The following is a 20232-nucleotide window of genomic DNA, read 5'->3' as shown; positions in this document are numbered from 1 at the left end:
ATAAAATGGTTAATGATAAAAACTAATACTTTTACCAGCATTTTAACTTTATATTCATGTATTCGAAACCTATACATTTATGACAATAACTTTTGCAAGACGATAAGATTTTTTATTCACAATAACTTGTCCGTATTCGAACTGTCTGACTACCCGGCTAGCCGTGGCTGTGTACCCGGATTTTATACTCTGAAACTGGAACTAGTGACAGATAAGAGTCGATTGATGTTTTTTTTAAAGATACTTATACTTAAATAGAATTACTTACCTATGTTTAATTAAAAGAAAGACTACTTATACATAATAATCCTTACAGTTTTAACCTATTTAACCTACCTACCTACCTACTTTTAATAGTAGCAGTTCGGTTCACTTAGTAGAAATACCTGTTCTAAGAATAATGAAAAAGAAAGAAGAGTAATAAAAATAAAGAATCTGGAAGTCGTTGAGGTGTTCCGTTCTTAATCAGCAATTCTACTTCAACAAATGTCACTTTAGTGAGTAAAAATGCTTGTAATATTGATGAAAATCCTAAAATGACTATAAGTATGCCTATCCTATACAATATGAGAAGCTCCTTCGGTTTCTTTCTCGTAGAACCTATCATCAGAACTGGATCTTGACACAAATGTTCCTTAAAAGCCTTACATGCTATAAACGAAATAAAATAAAAAAAAACGCCTAAGGTAAAATACTTGTCGTTGAAGAGTTCCATTTTGCTCAATATCAGCAGTTTCACTTCATCAAATGTCACTTGTTCAAATAAAAAAAACTTGATATGTTAACGAAAATCCTCAATTCCTCCCAATTGTGAATTCAAATCGATTTAAAATCCTCAATTCCTCATTGAATCCATCATCATAACTGGACCTTGACACAAATGTTTCCTAAGAACCTAGCTTGCTACAAACTTAACAAAGAATAAGAATCGCGCGCGTTGAAGAGTTCCGTTCTGGTCAATATCACTAACTTGTTTAAATAAAAATGCTTGATATGTTGACGAGAATCCAAACATAACTGTATGTATTGTATGCCTATAAGATTTGAGGAATTTCTTCGATTTCTCATGGAACCCATCCTCAGAACTAGACCTTATGACACAAATGTCTTCAAGAACTTTACTTACTACAAAATAAACAAATAAAACATATCGCGCGCGAATTGGCGAGTTCCATTTTGGCCAGCATCAGCAGTTGCATTTCGTCAAATGTCACTTTTTAATAAAAATGCTTGATATGTAAATAAAAATCCAGAAATTATAAGATGTCAGGAATTTCCTCGATTATTTATGAAACCCATCATCAGAACTGAACATTGATATACATACACCTTAAGAACGTTACTCGCTACAAGCTTAATAATGAATACAAAACGCGTGCGTTGAAAAGTTCCGTTCTGGACAACATCAGCTGTTCCACTTGATCAAATATAACTTTTTTTAAATAAAACACCTAGAGATATTGATGAAAAAAAAACTATATGTATTTCTATAAGGTTTGAGGTGTCCATCATCAGACCTAGACACTAGACACTGGTGTCTAGCACAGATATTTCTTAAGAACCTTACTTTCCACAAACTTAAAAGTTCCGAGGAATTGTTCGGGTTAATTTCTGCCGCCTCTTTCCGTCACCGCTTTACGCTACATCATTTATATCTTCACCACTTAGATGGTTGGCAATCCTCAACTGTGCATTTCTCTAGAAACTTCCTGCCTCATACAGCTAAACTATGAAATGATCTGTCGCATGCGGTATTTCCGGCCCAATACGATCTTTAAAACTTTAAGGAAAGAGCGTATTCCTATCTTAAATGCCGGCACCGCACTTACAATCCCTATGGTGTAACAGATGTCCATGGCCAGCGGTAATTGCTTACCATCAGTTGATTCGTCTGCTAGTTTGCCTCTTATATCACAACAAACAAAAAAAGAAAAAATCTCACGCGTTGAAGAGTTCCGTTTTAGTCAACATCACTAGTTCCACTTCATCAAATGCCACTAATGTGAATAAAAAAAGCTAAAGATATTGATGAAAATCCAAAATGACTATATGCCTATAAGAATTGTGGAGAATGAGGAGTTCCCTCGCTTTCTCATGAAACACATCATCAGAACTGTACTTCGAAAAAAATGTTTCTTGAGAACCTTACTCGCTACAAACTTAACAACGAAGAAAAATTGCGCGCGTTGGAGTTCCGTTTTGGTCAACATCAGTAGTTCCACATCATCAAATGTCACTTTTGTGAATAAAACCTATAACATTTAAGAAATTCCCTCGATTCTTCATGGGACCCATCATCAGACCTTTACCTTGACACGAATGTTCCTAAAAACCTTAGTACCTAAAACTTACTTGCTACAAACTTAACTAATAAAACAAATCGCGCGCGAGGTGGCGAGTTCCATTCTGGTCAACATCAGCTGTTACACTTAGTCAAATGACAATTTTTTAATAAAAATGCTTGATATGTAAATAAAATCCCAGAAATTATAACATGTATGCCTATAAGATTTTAGGAATTCCCTCGATTCTTCATGAAACCCATCATCAGAACTGTACCTTGACAAAAATGTTTCTTTAGAACCTTACTTGCTACAACCTTAACGAAGAAAAATTGCACGCGTTGGAGTTCCATTCTGGTCAACATCAGTAGTTCCACATCATCAAATGTCACTTTTGTGAATAAAATTTATAAGAAAATCCAATAAGTACTACATATATGCCTATAGCATTTAAGAAATTCCCTCGATTCTTCACGGGACCCATCATCAGACCTTTACCTTGACACAAATGTTCCTAAAAACCTTAATACTTAAAACTTACTTGCTACAAACTTAACAAATAAAACAAATCGCGCGCGAGTTGGCGAGTTCCATTCTGGTCAACATCAGCTGTTACTTTTAGTCAAATGACACTTTTTTAATAATAATGCTTGATATGTAAATAAAATCCCAGAAATTATTACATGTATGCCTAAAAGATTTAAGGAATTCCCTCGATTCTTCATGAAACCCATCATCAGAACTGGACATTGATGTATTAAGTACACCTTAAGAACCTTACTCACTACAAGCTTAATAAAGAATACAAAACGTGTGCGTTGAAAAGTTCCGTTCTGGAACACATCAGCAGTTCCACTCGATTAAATGTAGCTTTTTTTTAATAAAACGCCCAAAGATATTGATGTAAATCCAAAAAAAAAAACTATATGTATTTCTATAAGGTTTGAGGTATCTATCAGACCGGCCGGACAAATCTATTACGGCGAGTGTTCCATCGAATTGCGCGGATTAATCCTTGCCGCCTCTTTTCGTCATCGCTCTACGCTACAACATTTTTATTTTCACCACTTAGATGGTTGGCAGTCCTCAACTGTGCATTTCTCTAGAAACTTCCTGCCTCATACAGCTAAACTATGAAATGATCTGTCGCCTGCGGTATTTCCGGACCAATACGACATTTAAAACTTTAAGAAAACAGCGTATTCCAATCTTAAAGGCCAGCACCGAACTTACAACCCCTATGGTTTAGCAGGTGTCCATGGGCGGCGGTAATCGCTTACCATCAGGTGTGACGTCTGCTCGTTTGCCTCTTATATCATAAAAAAAAAACAAAGAAGAAAAATCTCGCGCGTTCAAGAGTTCCGTTTTGGTCAACATCAGTAGTTCCACTTCATTAAATGCCACTAGTGGGAATGAAAAAGCTTAAGGTATTGATGAAAATCCAAAATGACTATATGCCTATAAGATTTGAGGTGTTCCCTCGCTTCCTCATGGAACCCATCGTCAGACCTTTACCTTGACACAAAGGTTCCTAAAAACCTTGGTACTTGAAACTTACTCGCTACAAACTTAACAAAGAAGACAAATCACGCGCGTGGAAGAGTTCCGTTTCTGATCAACATCAGCAGTTCCACTTCACCAAATGTACTTACTTACCACCCATTTATTTGAAACAGTACCTAGGTACTCCATTTTGATGCCGCCAGCTTGAAACTTCAATGGCCTCAGTGTCCGATGAACAACTTAAAAATGCTGAAAGTAATAACAATTATAATAAGTTGGGGAGTAGGGACCTTACACACCCGAGTGCTCCTGGGGAGTTCTGTTACCGGACATACAATAATAATAACAATAAATAAATATTATAGGGACAATATTACACAAATTGACTGAGTCCCACGGCAAGCCGAGAAGGCTTGTTTTGTGGGTACTCATACAATGACATAATAATATATAATATACAAATACTTAAATACATAGAAAACATCCATGACTCAGGAACAAATATCTGTGCTCATCACACAAATAAATGCCCTTACCGGGATTCAAACCCAGGATCATCGACTTACTAGGCCAAACCGGTCGTGAAAAAAAGAGCAAAAAAAAGAAAAATATGTCAAAAGAAAATGCTATTTGGAAACGTTATTCGCCACTTAATATATATCTGGTTCACAGCATTTATTTGGTGCTGATATAATGCCTGCAACATTACCCGAGTACATTAAAATATGAATAAATTATCATAAATTCAAAAGATGGTCCCTATAACAGTTCATTTTTACATGGAAAAATGGCTTTCATGTAAAATGATTGTCAGACATATTTTTGGAAGTATAGTACAATCATTAATTCTTGTTCTGAAAACAATAAAATGTAAAATGATTAGGTAGGACAATCCAAACTTCTAAGGTCGCGTAGACCAGAAGTAGATATGAATTTGTTCGACAATACGATAGGAAACTTTTCAGCATTTACATTGGCGCATTTTTTTCTGGAATACTATCTAAATTGCACTTTGTATATATGCTAAATTTTTTATATAATTTGGAGTCTTTATTTTCCATGGAGTCGAACGCTATATAGCAGCTATACGAGTAAAAATAATACTTTTATCTTACCTATCCCATGAATAGTGAAGATAATCAAGGAGCATACTCTCTGAGATCAATGGAATGGAGTGCCTTTCGATTGGAGAAAATTATAGCGTATTAGAAATATACTATTTTGTAATTACAATGTTGAATATTTTAAATTGCGTGTTTTGACAATTATTGTTGACAATATTACATTCAGAGTCATCTTGACATAACTTTAGAAATCCATAAACTAGTCTATACTTTTTAAAATGATGGAGTAAGACTGACGAGATTACCGCTATGTATAAATGTTTTACGTCAAGTAGAATTTTGCTTTAGAGCGACATCTGGCGTTGAGTAGAAAAGTTAAGGCGTAATTAACTACAATTAATTAACTCATTAAATGGTTTTATTTTGGTCCCTGCAACGATTTGACCCCAGTTATATTATACGAAAAATAGCTTATAAAAATACTTTTCACATGATATACATGGCATTTGTATACACTCTTATTTCGCTGTGTATCAAGTAATTTTTAGAATGACGATTTTTTAAAACTGTACATTGTGTCCCTTTAAATACTTTATCATTGGTGTTGATACAAAAAACATAAAGCATTTTTTATATTCTTTCGAATAAAATACGCTAAAACTATTTATATCCCGCGTATAAGGAAATATAACTGCTTATATGCGCAACTTCTTTTTTTATATAGCTCGGTCCCTGCAAGTGGTCCAAGGTTGGTGCCATACAATAAAATAATACTACGATTAAGAGCTTTAAAACGACATATGTCTCAACAGTATACATCCATGGGACACTCCCCATACAAAAGTGCCCATTGTCCTTTAAATCATCTTTTGATCTTAGTTAAGTATCTACTTTAGTATTATTTTATTGCACCAAATCTAAGTGTTTTGGTCGCAAACATAAATTCAGTCAATTTACGTGTAAATCCCTACTATCCCTACCAATAGTATCAATGCAATAGTAACTTTTTCTGTTACCTGTTCACGCTTAAACCGCTAAACCAGTTTAGATGAAATTTGATGATGGGCATAGGATAGTTTTTGTACTTTTTATCAATCATTATCACGCAGACGCCAGTTGTTATTATAAAAAGCTTTGATGTTTTAATTACCGCACCAAACATGTACCTACTATCCTTTTTTGTTGAACAACGCCAAAAAGAAAACTACTATTTCATGTCACGGTATCTGTAACGACAGTAACACGCTGAGTTGTAAACACTTTTTTATGCTACGAAAGGGTGTGATCAAGGTCGATGGCAGCACGTTTCTTTTAAATGCTTGCTCTAGCTATTACGTAATTCTATGGGATAAACAAGCAAGGCGTTTTTGAATCCCTGGTTAATATTGTTTTAGGAATACTTCCTCATCTATTGTATGATTAACGCTTACGAAGATCTAGGGCTTAAGATTGAAGATGTGTAACGATGCTTTGCGTAAATTATAAATAATGAATACCTGTCAGATAATTTTCTTCAAATTGAAGTCTTAAATGAGTTCATTAGATAAGCTAGCGCCACGAAATGTTAAATATACATAAGGAAGATCAACTTAAATACACATTTAAACAATAACTTTATTCGGAGAAAATAATTTCTAAATGAATGTTTGTCTATTTAAGTATTTATTGATTTAGCCTATATTCATCTAAGCTCTTAAGAATGTAAATCAAGATAAACACTAACATGCATTAAAATAGAACCCTTAAATTTAACGCGGAAAGCTTTTCGAGCTTCAAAAGCTCGTTAGAATTCGCATAACAGTATTAACAGTATTAGCTGTATGTTAAACAGTTTAACCGTTGTGGCGACAGTGTTTTGCAGACAACTGTTAAATCTGTCACCCGCTAAACGGCTCACTTATGTGTTCCACCGTTTCGTGTTGGTTTGCAAATTATTACCTTTTCTATAATTGCCAACACTTTAGCCATTTCATCGTTCTTTTTTAGATTCGACTTAATATTTAGTTTAATTTTAGAGTCATTTTTGAAGTGAAAACTTCTTTAGCGGCGCTGTGCACTTTTTGTGATGGGGAAAAAATGTTAAACTCACGTCAAGGTCACGTGACCGGCAGATTGAAAATTCGTAAGACGGACACTTAACATCATGGTGACGTGCAAATTGAATATCGTCGAAGCCTGGTTGGTTACTTTTGAAAAATCGAATCTCATTCAAACAATAATACATTTTATTTTCTTCATAATCAAAGTGCTGTCATAACGGTTAAAGAGGTTTAATCTTATGTATATATATGTATATATATATTTATTTATTTATGTAATGTATGTATGTGTCTTTATGTATTTAAGTAGTTTATAATTAATTTATGTGTATTAGGACTAATTCTTTCAATAACAATTTCTTTTAGTTTTAAACGCGCCGCCTACAATCTTTTCTGCTTTGCCCTAAGGTTGACTGGTAGAGAATGCCTCATGGCATTAAGTTCGCCTTTTGTACATTAAGTTTGTCTTTTGTGCAATAAAGTTTTAAATAAAAATAAAATAATCTTTGTTAATTGTGTTGTATTGTATCTTTGTGTTGTTGGGTGTCCGTGATTGTAGATACTCAATCATTTTTCCTTACCCAAAAGTTAAAAATAACAAAAAAGAAGCGTGATTGTTTTAAGTACTTAATATGATGGAGAACGATTCATTAACATTTACTGATTGTGAAGGCTGTAGTCCTGCTCACGTCTCATAAATTACTCTGTATATGTTATATATTAACACTAAAATTCGCATCTTCAAAATATCTTCTACACTCAAATTTATTTATGTAGGTATAATAGAGAATTATCTCTTTTTATAAAACTGCTACTCAATTTCTCCAAAATATCAAAAATGCACAACGTTAATATTCAAGTTTTCACTTCTGCCGGCACTCCCGGAGTGCAACCCGAATTTTTTTTACAATTCTTATATTTCCGAAAACAATATTATTATTCATCTTTACAATATTTTTTTAAACAATTGACACGTAACTTCTACCTACACCCATTCCGATAAGACAATGTTATGTTTCCTGGTTTCCTTATTGTATCGTTACTCGTAAATTAGCATGTAGGTTTCCTGTATTGTGGAATTTGTTATTATTACTCATATACTATATTAAAAATCGTTTTCATTTTAATCAGAATTTAAAAGTATAATTTTATTAAGTCTTTGCAACGAAACTAAAGCTAATTCAGTGCCAATCCATAATCGTGTTAATGACACATACAATATACATGTTACTTAATTTTCTCTAATTACTGTTTCCACATATGTTTCATCGTCAAGGCTAACCTTCTCCAATGCTAAAAGCCATTGTCCCGGGGCTTCAGTGCAATAAGTGAAGCGAGAGATTGACGTCATAGGTTATTTTCGTGAACCGAAAACCTAAAACGGTCCTCTCAAGTCTCTCAACCACGCTGTTTATCGTAGCTGAATATATTTATATTTAGCATAAGGTGCGAAATTTCCAAAAGCGACTTATTATTATAGCAACATCCTAAAAAATATATACCTACCTCTTACTTAGTTTGCTTACGATTGATGATGTCACCAGTCACCGAGTCGAAAACATTCCTCTACAGCTACTGCGCACCGGCGGTATAGTAAATTATCATTTCTTCTTATCGTTGTGGGAACATGGTGGACGGATATGATCTCATGTTTATGTGTCAGTAATGTTAACTGAATTAAATTAAAAGTGACTCTCTGAAAATGTATATACTGTTTCCTATCGACGTTAAACTGTATTCCTGCGTCGCGGCGTTATAATTCCGGAGTTATTTCGGATGGCGGTCGCAAAAATAAACAGCGTCCACTAAATTTAATATTCGTACGGCGACATTATAAACATTATCGTACCTAAAATTTACGCCGACTATCTCTACGAATTCCGCTACGAAATATCTCAATTAAAGTATATCCTTGCGACATTCCTATTGCGTTATGATTATAATCCCATCCATCATAAAAAAACATCTGAGTCACTCTTATTCCTGACAATAACAATCTTACAAGTCAACGACCGCATCGTTTCGCCATAATGAATGTTCATCCATCAACACTGGTACCCGGAAGTCAGTGAAAAGTTCGACGGACGACCTTCGCCTACCGAAGAATCGACCTTGGGGTGAAAACTCCCTTATACCAACACCCTCATGTAATTTGATACTGCGACTGTTAGCCTAATATGCTTCCGCATTAGTTCAACGTCCGTCCTTCAGGGCCCATCAGGGTGTAACATTACTAATCACATTAGTATTTAGTTACCGTGTAAGCATTCTGACCGAGGAAGCGTCGAGTTATATTTTTGTATTGAATCTTATGACACTATTGCCCAAAGCAAATAAACCAGCCGATATTATTTGATACAATAAGTAACCTCTGCAGTAGCTGAAAGGAACCATGTATCATATTTAGCTTGAAATATAGCCTGATCACTAACTCATCCCTCTAGTCTTCGCTGTTTGTGTTCGTTCGATTCGTCATGGTTTAATTCTGTACACAGTGGGTGGCGAGCGGTGCAACTTCATCATTTCATTACCCACTTTATCTGTTGTCATTGCTGTGCTGCTTTATTTGCATCGCAACTGTTTAAGATGTCATTTCGATCCATTTCCTTGCCCATTATGTCAAGTTTGTCAAATAGAGATTGAGTAATTACGCCTAATTTTTAGGCTAAAACTCAACTCGCATACCTATTTAAAAAAGACATATAGCTTCAGAAAAAGCATAGAATCAATTCATTCGCAACTGATGCGAGTGCGTTGGTTAATTTAAATATTGGTAATCATTTCCCATTCGATGTTCCTATCCGAATTCACCAATAGGGTTTGAAATATACGCAAACACTGTCCACCGATAAAGCACATGTAACATTTGAAAACCAATTTATACCGCGTTGAAGACATCGCTTTACAAATTAGTGTCGCATTTATTTCTGAATTCCCGATTCGTGCGTCAGCATAATATATATACCTCGTGACTATTTCAAGGCTGTGGCCCGCTTTGCAAATAAATTCACCACGTAACAGTGTCATCCAACTGTCCATTCGTTATGTTATTTCTTCCATTACATTACACTTTTACGCAGCATAGAAAATTAAACGTAATGAAACCAGTATTATGGAACCAGGCACAACTTGAACAACCAAGAGTTATAATTATAAGACTCGAAAAGCTAGACGTTGTGGGGTGGAAATAAAAAATATTTACTTAATATCTTCTACTCCCAGTATCTCTTTGCTGAAAAAAAGGCCATCAAAGCTTAGTTTACACCTGGGTAGAATAAGAGATAGTATCGGAGAGATATCATTATCATAAATCATTTATTCGTGGTAAAGCTTAATTTACATACAGAAGTATATAATTGTGGTTACGTAAGAATTAATTGCACCAATTTTTTAAATTTGGTTAACGAGTAGGCCTTGAATTTTTTGATGGTGCAGGGGTATAAGGAGGAGTATTATAGCCAGGCTGGGGTAAAAACATAAACGACAATCAGCCGGGTCAATCTACAACGAACACAACAACATCTTGTTTACCCATAGCCCAGTGTTGTAGTGTTAACATATCGTAAAACATTGATCCCACCTAAAATATTTTCATTTAAAATGTTGCCAAGACGAAACCATAAGGCTTGCACTGTCAAAAAGTTATCAGATCTCTTGTAGAGCTAAGCTTCTAACTCTTCAATCTCTGGCTTCATGAACTCTACACCTTTAGGGGCCCACTGATTACTAGTTCGCCAGACGGTATCGGCTGACAATCGCGAATAACTGACAGGTCGATATCGTCCGGTGAACTGTAACCGTACGTCACTGACAGTGTCAAAACTTGCACTTATATGCGAGTACGAGCGAGATGCATAGAAAATAAGTTACTTTCTCAATAGGGTTTATGTCAGTGCCGAACTGGTGGTAGCCACACTGGTAACGAAACGGCGAAGCCACATATTTTGACCAAGGTGTAGAGTTTGCGAAGTTAGGGCTTGTAGAGTTAGAAGCTTGGTTCTACAAGGATCAGATAACTTTAGACAGTGCGAGCCTTATGGTTTCGTCTTGGCAACATTTTACTTGAACATGTTTTTAGTGGGCTTTCACTTCTTTTTGTAATTTACTGATTCCCCATACAAACTTCAACCCCTCCCCCCCCCCCCCCCCCCTAACGCCCTTTTCACCCTTACGGGATTATTTTGGGGTTGAAAACTATTCTATATCTATTTGTTTTTCTGTTAAATAATTTATGAATATCTTCTGCACCAACATACATGTCTCTGTTTGACCCAATGGTTGACCGGTAGAGAATGCCTTTTGGCATCAAGTCCGCCATTTGTACATTTTTCTTTGTTTGTGCAATAAAGTTTAAATAAATAAATATATCCTACCCCATAACAAAAAACTATCCACATACAAAAAAAATTTTCGAAGCGCATCTACCGTGCCCCCAGATGCGTCGGAGGTTATCAGGGTGGCATGTGTACACGAGGTGCTCCAGACCTGCACTCATTCCTGTCTCAATGCCACTCCGGCCTTTCTAGTACGTTAACCTTTACATATTTTATTCAGAACATTTACCCTTTGAGCTTTTATTTACAAAGGGCCTCTTAAATTGCAAGAGTTATTATTATTAACAAGGCCTTTTGGTTTCTTTTTCTTTGACATTCACGAAAATAACGCGTTTTCGCGTTCATTTGAACAAGTTAAAAAAATATGAATCCATCCATTTAAGGCCCATTCCACAGAAGTTACACAGTATGGACACCCGCTACACCAGGGATTGTAAGTGTGTTGCCGGCATTTAAGATGGGAGTACACACTTTTCTTGAACAGTTAAAGGCCGCTTCGCTCTGGATTGTCCGGAAATGCCGCAAGTTCATAACTGAAAACTGATGAAATGGGCTTCTGATTCTGACAGATTGTTCGTCAGGTGAGCTTGAATAACTTACAAGACCTAACAAACACTTCAAATTCAAACGTGTGAAATCGTAGATTTAAATTTTGTCGGAATAACATCACAATCGTAAATATTGGTCGCAAAAGTATGGCGGTTATCGAGGCAACAGTAAACTTTTTGTTTTAATAAACCATTTAAGTAAGACCTTCAGCTTTTCTAGCAGCTCCTCTTATTTATGTTTAGGATGAACTAAGCGAGGGGCGCGGAAGGTCATCGTTGTCTGGTGGTCTGCGCTGACGGTCAAGGTTAACACGGCGCCTGACTGGCCGCAGATAAAATAAACTATGGCGAAAATGTAAATACATAATATCTGGGCTCTGTTACCTGGTTTGACTGAGTAAGCGTAGAATGTAGCATCTGTAACTAGATAATTCTTACGTTTACATCCAGTATTTACTTAGAAGTGAATCATTATAGTCAAAGTTTAAAACACTTTAAACGTTTCATATTTAGTGTCTTTTAGATTATTATTTACTTCATTTTTTGCACTTTGACTATTATTGTTTTTATAGATATTTTCATGGCTTATAATTGAATTACTTCTCGGTATTGTAAAAAAATAAAGTTTAAAACAACTACAAATTTATGTTGACCAGATGATCTCACTTAACTCCCAAGCCAAACCGAAAATCGTCTGATTCCGTCCCATTCTCGTCATAAAAACAGCATTGACTGTAATTTGCCAATGGCTGCGTGTTTACGACAGCCCAAACAGATGTTATAATCTGCCCAAATTGCAACGATGTAAGTACTTACTTACGCGTTAGTGGTAACGAATGATTTCCCGAAATACTTTACGGCCTGTGAAGTGTTTTATTTCATGGAAAACATCTGTATAAGAATGTTCAATACAAATGAAGTGGGAATTCTTTAATCAAAAATTACTATAACTTACACATAGCTTTATTTTATCTTGTGCTTAAAGTTTAGGACAACGGGTTAAATATTGGTACTTAATCTTATTTAGGTATTGGTCAAAGTCCGATGGATAAAAATTAATCACAATTGAACTTAGTTCATAATGCATTCATCAATAATGATCTCATTTGCAATGTCTTCAGCTTTATCACAGTCGTGGTCATTCACCAACACAGACTACTAGCTGTCCACCTATACTAAGGTCGTAGCAAACGTGATTCTTGAAAGAGGCATTTGTCCCTTACAATTCATGCTTCACCGCTTACAATAACACTACATTTCTCGTATTAGAGTTATTGTTCTCATGAATAGGCAGTTTGAAGCCGCCTGTCGCATTATCGCCGCGCACGCGCCACAAACGACCGCTTGTATGATTTACAACGCGGTAATAAGGGTGCCATTGTTGGCCTGACTTTGGCCGACCATGTTACACAATCGGCTCCTTTGACGGCCTTAGGTTATCGCCATTGTACTCCACTATCTCCAATTCGATTCCCCTTAATTATAACATATTTATCACAACCTTTATCACCATCAATTTTGTAAAGAAACGGGGTAACTGGCTCTTTTGTGTTAAGGTTAGCGCAAATTGTAGATGGTATTTCACGTTGTTGATATTTGAATTGTGATTATTAACTACCCCATTGCAAGTGCCTTTGTCTATGTCAGTAATATCAGGTGCCCTATATTGATATATATATTGATTGCAGTTATACTTCGTACTTATAGATTGCATTACATAAACTAATTAAAGGTTCGTAACGGAACTGTATTAATCGCTACAAGCAGTGATGTAATTTCGTACTTTGTAAATTATATAGGTTTGAAACTGATGTTGATTTCTGTTATATACCGTGTATTGGCAACAGTTCTTGCTATGCTATTAGCTGGCATTAATCAACTATTAGATACACGCCGTCGGAAGACTCGGAAGTTTGAGCTAAATTTGTTTCGGGTGTGCTTTTGATGGATAACCTAATTTGGTAATTTGCCAACCTGGTTCATGGCAGCTGAGATCATTACAAGAGATGCTCTAAAATTTATCCTACAAAACTCATAGGACTCCAGTTCGTTTTGAAAGAGTAAACCTTTATTGCATCGATTTTATAACAGCCCTGTTTCTAGTTACGTGAGTTGGACTTTATGTCGCGATCAGATAGCGTGTCGAGCTAAACGGCTCTATTAAACGATGACTCATATGTTCCTACAGCGGCATTATTCCCTATTGCAAATATCTCATGTTTCACTGCAATAATGACAAGGAAAAAATACTGCATTGTCAAAAATTTAATTTAAGTTAGCGATCCTAGCTTTTCATCGCCTGTCATGTCAACTTGAGCTGGCCTTAATTTAGCAGGGGACAACAACAAGACTAATAAATTGCATTCCTTTTATCTATATGACCGTAATTTATTTTTTAATTATATATCAGGACCATTACACTTTCCTAACCTTCATCGGTGCTGACCTTCAGACTCCGGAACTGCGAGAAATGCACTAAATTTGTCTAGACAGCTGACTAATTAGTTTTTTGATGATATTGATAACATATTAGTGGCGTTTTCCAGCAAAAAGTTTTACTGATTTGTGAACCATTAAGAGATGGTCATTAACTTTAGACTATAAACAAACACACATTTTCTTAACTTCCTGAGACCCAGAAGCAGTTATTTTGTTTTTGGAGTTCTGATTGTGGAATATATAGGGTCTGAGGACGAGGTTTAAAACGCCGCATACAGTAAACATTTATCCTCTATATCAAATGAGTTTTTCTATGTTACCTCGCCCTTTTGAAGGCCTCGGGTAACGTTTAAGCGGCTAGCCCTGAATGAAATTGTTACACTATAAATTATTCAACTTGACCGTGGCCACATGCATGCACGACATCGGTCATGGCAAAAAAACGAGACTCGCAACGTAACATCCCTGATGTGAGTGAGGTTGCAATATTGTAAATGAATCTTTCCGCGTCGCATTCTACGAATGATTAAATTGATCAATTACGCTGTCCTGATGCGACTGCGCCTAAAAGTAGGTATTATTCATTGAGACCAACTGGTTATCCTGCTTTACTTCATACAACTCAAACCACGAATGATGAGACAAATCTTAATCTCTTGGTTACTCTGCTGCGAATTTTAAAATTCCGGACGTTCGATTTAGGTATGATTTGCATTACCTAATCTATAATAATAATAATCTTCAAATTGGCGTTGATTGCAATGCTGACGTCAATGCATGTATATTATTACTTGCGTTACGCGAGTCGGGTCACGGCGTTATTAAAACGTGCTTCGAGAGATTCCCTTGCAGTCAGAAATTAAGTATATTCATACTTTAATATCACACTATCCTTTTGATAGACCTTTAAGTAAAAAAATATGATATTTTTACCGACCGAAAACTTTCCAGTGTTTTTACTACCGCCAATGTAAGTTTTCCGGTTGTGCCAACTCGAGAGACTATAATTCTGAACATGAATTAGTGATATTGATGTTAATGTCCTTTGTTGCGAATTCGACTTCCGCAGGCTGGCGACCTCACGCCCTGCCGCAGCAACCTTTGTGTTTATCGCTTTAGAACGGCGATTTACGGAAATTAATGTTTTGAACACAAACTCAGCCGGTTAGGTATTTAGATCATCGACGATAGAGACTTTTCGAAATCAAATGAATGAGCAAACTAAGTAAATTTTGTGAATCCGTTTGCAAATACATATGTTTCTAGATGTTTGAATATAGAAGATACATTTTTTTTTGTACTTTCAATCCAGGTCTAAGTTGTTTAGATTTATCCGTTCATTAACCGTTGTATTTTTAGCAAACCATCCTTATTTTATTTTTTATGACACAGAAAATGAAGGTACACAGAAATTTAATTAATGTGAGATTGTATATTATGTTTATTTAGCTCCTTTGTTAGTCTCCTTAGTCTCCATATTTAGCTCCTTGCACTACCTGTTGACTTTTGTATGAGTTCTAAATTTCCTGCTACCTTAAGGTTGTCTGGAAGAGATAGGTTTTTAGCGATTAGACCGCCTGTTGTTACCTGGTTCTATTTTCCTATAAAATTCATTTGTAGTTTTACGTGTATGTAAAATGTGTAATTGTTGGTGCAATAAAGAATATTTACTTACTATATTCAAGGCTTGCACTATTTTTCTAAAAATCATAGCAAACTTACACAAAGCCTCGCGTGATAATGTCAGTTAGTCATCATAAACAAACATCCTTAGGCCGTTTTATCAAATCAACCGCAAAGTAAACTAAAATTTTCATAGAACTTGACGCGCTAGTCACGTAACTGTATGAGATTAACATCTTTCAATACTGCAAAGTATACTTCAATGTTAGGTTTTCATGGAATTGTTTATTTACCTAGTCACGACGCGGCACGACATATGACGATTACGAGGCGCTATTTTTAACAGTTCATATGGTACTAAGTCCAATAAGCAACAATGAAATAAATCATTTTCACTGAATGTAAGAAGGTTACAGCGTCGCCATTTATGTACAAGCCATTTTGTCTCTCAGATTTTATGAAGTAGTCTCACTAACCTACTAGGTAGACTTATTACTACATTGGTAAAGCGCTTAACCCAATTAACTGTACTTGTCCATACCACTTTAGTATAAGCTTTGCTTAGTTTTAGCAAAGACTTGTCGTAAGCCGCAACAACTAATTAGGTGTTTCCTTCATAACAGGTTATTGGCGTCACGGTGGCTGTGTTGGCTAGTCTCAGCGTCTATGACACGGTCCTCATTCATACTTGCGTCCATGCGACATAATTCTAGTTCGTTGACGTGAGAGACAGCTAATTGCCTGCTCTCGCCCACTCGGTGCGTGACTGATTCTTCGCCTTCCTCACGGTCTTCCTCATCTTGATTGGCATCTGTATCGCTACTGTGTCCCGGTCCCGACCAATTGCGAAACTAGACTGATTTATTTATACCATCAACGATAACATCTTCCAATCTCTAGATCGCTCTTTGTGCTCTTAATTGCGGCTGAATAATTCTGATGGAGTGAATCCAACTAATATTTTGTTGACAAGTTCAGTGTCAATCAATTTGACTTCAGGACTTTCCACAATGCTATCGCATTCACTGGGATTGCCAGGGCGTAATTTAATTGATTGTAATAAGAAATGTATGAAATGCTTGCTTGCATTTACCACCCCAATGTTACTGACACTCCCGTTGCCTTGCCACTAACAGAACGTCACCGCTTTGTTACGTCTTCACCCCGCTGAGAATGTACTGCTTCGCTCGGCTCTTGTGATGTAACGATGCTAATAATATAGGAATAACAATTATTAATCAGTAATTACGCTGTTAGCTATCGAAGAATAGTAATGAAGACTCAATAAGATGATACTGACAGAACCTGCGGTTGATGAACAAATTTTTTACGTTTTTGGTTGCATAAAATAAGTTAAATTGTTTTAAATTAACAAACTTGTGCAATGGTACATATCTACGTAGATCTATTTATGATTCGGTTTCTAAGATAACATTTATTTCGTTAGTTTACACGAAACCAAAACACTGTTTTATTTATCCCAAACAATCCCAACTTGCACATGCCTGGCTTCACCTTGAAACGTCTTCACTGAATTCGGTTGATATTTTGTAGGTACTCTAACCTAAAACTAAACGCTTTCAAACAGTAGAGATTAGTCCCAATTTAAACCATCGGCTTATCTGCTTCAATCTTCAAGGGCTTTTGTGTATAACCTTCTAAATAGGAGCTTATGAAGTACGTGGAGCAGATAAGTCTTGTGAGCCGTCGCTAGGGCTGTGGTGACGTGGTGGTGTGTCGGCAGTATCAGCGGGCTGGCGCTGGCGCTCGGCAGCAGCGGTGCGGGCAGCCCCTCGTCCACGGAGCCCCGGGAGCAGACCGCAACGTCCTCTCGCGCTCCCTCGCCACCGCCCTCCGAGAGGCAGCCCCACACCAGGTAGACGCACTCCGAGCGGCAAACGTTTGGTTTTTCTGGCTGTGGCTCTTTCTTTTTCACTTTCGTCGAAAACGTTGGCTTGATTAAGTGTTCAATTAATAGAATGCTTCACTAGGGCTGATTCAAAGAGTTTTAACTATCCTGACACTCTAACACTAAATGCACAGAAATTGTCAGAAACAATTGCGAGCTTTTGAGTTGTAATTGCATCAAATACTCAAGGTCATGCTAACGTTTTCAAGAAGAGAAAATTTGTTGAGGTGTTGGTATTATTTTCGTATATTTGGTTTTAAATGGGCTGTGGTTTGCAATTTATGTGTTGTTCCAATCATCCTGTAACATTCATTGTCTTTGTGCATGTTTGCCTGCTACCTATATCTGTTCTGTTCTTTACGTTTGGTGGTAGAGCTTATATTTTGTTTTTGTTCTGCAAATTGTATGTCTTATGTCCTCTTTTTGTCGACTCCGTGGTACGCCATTATCCCAAATGTTGTTTAGGTTTTTTGCTCCGAGACACGTGAGTATTACATATTTGTAATAGGTAGCTATAACGATGATCATTACCTGCTCCGAACCGTCAATAACCAAGATAAAGTGGGCTATACATTATTCAACAAGCAGCTTTAATTTATAATCGTAAGGAACAATATCACTGTCGTTTGTATTTCACTAGATGGCTTTTCAAACTGAAACATTAATAGTATGCCGTAACCATTATGTTTCTGTTAAAAGATAGTAACGGCACTATTGAGACACGTCCATCAAATTAACGTCCTTAAGTTGTAAAGAAGTGCATAATAAAATACAAACTAGTCGACTAAAGCTGGCTTTAATTAAACGATCTACCATATCAGATCTTCCATATAATCTTAAAAGCAGGTTAGATTGCAGAATCCCAGTAAACGTACACTTTCATAAGTGACGTCATGCTACAATTTACCCAATCAACTACTTTATTATTAACGATTATATAGCTCGATATAGAGAAAGCTTTGCAGTTTACACCCTTAATAACCATTATTAGTTCCTGATAACGTCTATTTATTGGAATTAAATATGCTATAAATAGTATAACGTACTAAAACTCTAGTTTCTATTACTCTTGCCACTGGCACGCAAACAAACCTGTCTAATAGATGTCATTTGACTATTTTTACTTTATAACAGGTTTAGTTTTCCTAATGAAAGTCATTCATAAAATGCACCTTTGCATCTCGCTGTGTCGCTGTACATTTTATTTTAACTCTCAGTTGAATATTATTTACTATATGGTATTTTAGAATAACAGTTTAATAGTTTATACGGCGGTTGTATTCGCACCAACGCTAACAACATCAAAAGCTCATTGCGGCATTTAAAACCGACATTAAACACATCGCTTAATTCAACTCATAATTTGACGATGCGCCCGATTAGGAATCTTACGTCATCGTCCAAGAATAGAATGGCAACGCTGTCAATGTAGATTTGTTGTAATTCCTCTTGTGGGTTGATGACTTCCAATGTAGATGTCACGGCAAGGATACTGGCGCAAACGCAAGCTCGCCAGTGGGCGGTGTTACATTGTCGCGATCATTAAACGCTTGTAGACACTATATTAAAACAACATTATCGTGAAGTTTTATACCATATATACTGCTTTCAATGTTAAGTCATTTCTAATCCTGATAATCCTATCACGACAAGACACGGTATGTGTAGGCGTGATCGATTATATCCAATTATAGAAATAGGTAGTTTAAGTCCTAAGTAGGAAATGCAATTCGGTTTTACGACGATGCTTACGGTGTCCTTACAATTTCTCTATGTAACTCTGTGGTAGTTCAATACGTACGTACGTACGTAAGGGGCTGCAGGAGAATATAATAAAAAACAATACGAGTTAGGCCCACTAAAGAACCGCGTCAATAAAATTAAATCGTGTAAAAAACACTAATCTATGAGAAAAGATAATGCTCTAGAACTTTCGACAACACAACAATATTTTTTACTCATAGGCCGTAAGTGTGCAAAAACAAAGCCACTTTACATAAGGAATATGATTGTTCCATATCAGTAAGACGAACTCTTATTGTATTGGGTACCGTATAATACGTTTGCTATCCACCTACATGTTCACACATTATCTTTTGTCTAGCATCTCTAGAAAACCGTCGAACTGAATACAAAACAAGACATTCATCATCACTGTCAATGGTTACACGAGCGCACGCTGTTACCTCATAAAATCCAAGACAATTTGTTGCCAAGACACTCGAGGAAAACGTGATATCTGTCAATTATGTACAATAATTCTCTGCCGAGTTCAACTGGATCTGGTAACGTGAGCAATTACTACGATAATTGCACGCTAAGTGCTCTTGTGGTCTATTGCTTATGCGCACGTGGTGAAGGAGCCTTCTGCATTTCATATGTTAGCTTGTATAACGAATTAACGACGCTCTCGCGCAGTCGGGTAAAAAGACATAAATACCTCATGTTAAGAACTCTTACAGCTAAGCTTCCATTACTTCTCTAAAAGTAA

At 36.3% G+C, this 20232-nt stretch overlaps 1 protein-coding gene across 7 annotated transcripts in view; it reads left to right on the top strand.

The window, feature by feature from the left end:
* LOC133518783 (protein bunched, class 2/F/G isoform-like) overlaps positions 1-20232 on the top strand; it is a 187394-nt gene that overhangs the window by 84123 nt on the left and 83039 nt on the right. For 5 of the 7 annotated variants that reach the window (XM_061852479.1, XM_061852480.1, XM_061852482.1 and 2 more), the window contains one exon: positions 17577-17708. The exons of the other annotated variants lie outside the window; for them this stretch is intronic. In XM_061852479.1, coding sequence (XP_061708463.1) covers positions 17577-17708 — 132 coding nt within the window. The remainder of the gene's footprint in view (positions 1-17576; positions 17709-20232) is intronic. 7 annotated transcript variants of the gene reach the window in all.

Source organism: Cydia pomonella, chromosome 6 (assembly GCF_033807575.1).
Source record: "Cydia pomonella isolate Wapato2018A chromosome 6, ilCydPomo1, whole genome shotgun sequence".
Taxonomy (NCBI): Eukaryota; Metazoa; Arthropoda; class Insecta; order Lepidoptera; family Tortricidae; genus Cydia; species Cydia pomonella.
Note: the sequence above shows the minus strand (reverse complement) of the source record. Positions and strands in the feature narration are given on the sequence as shown.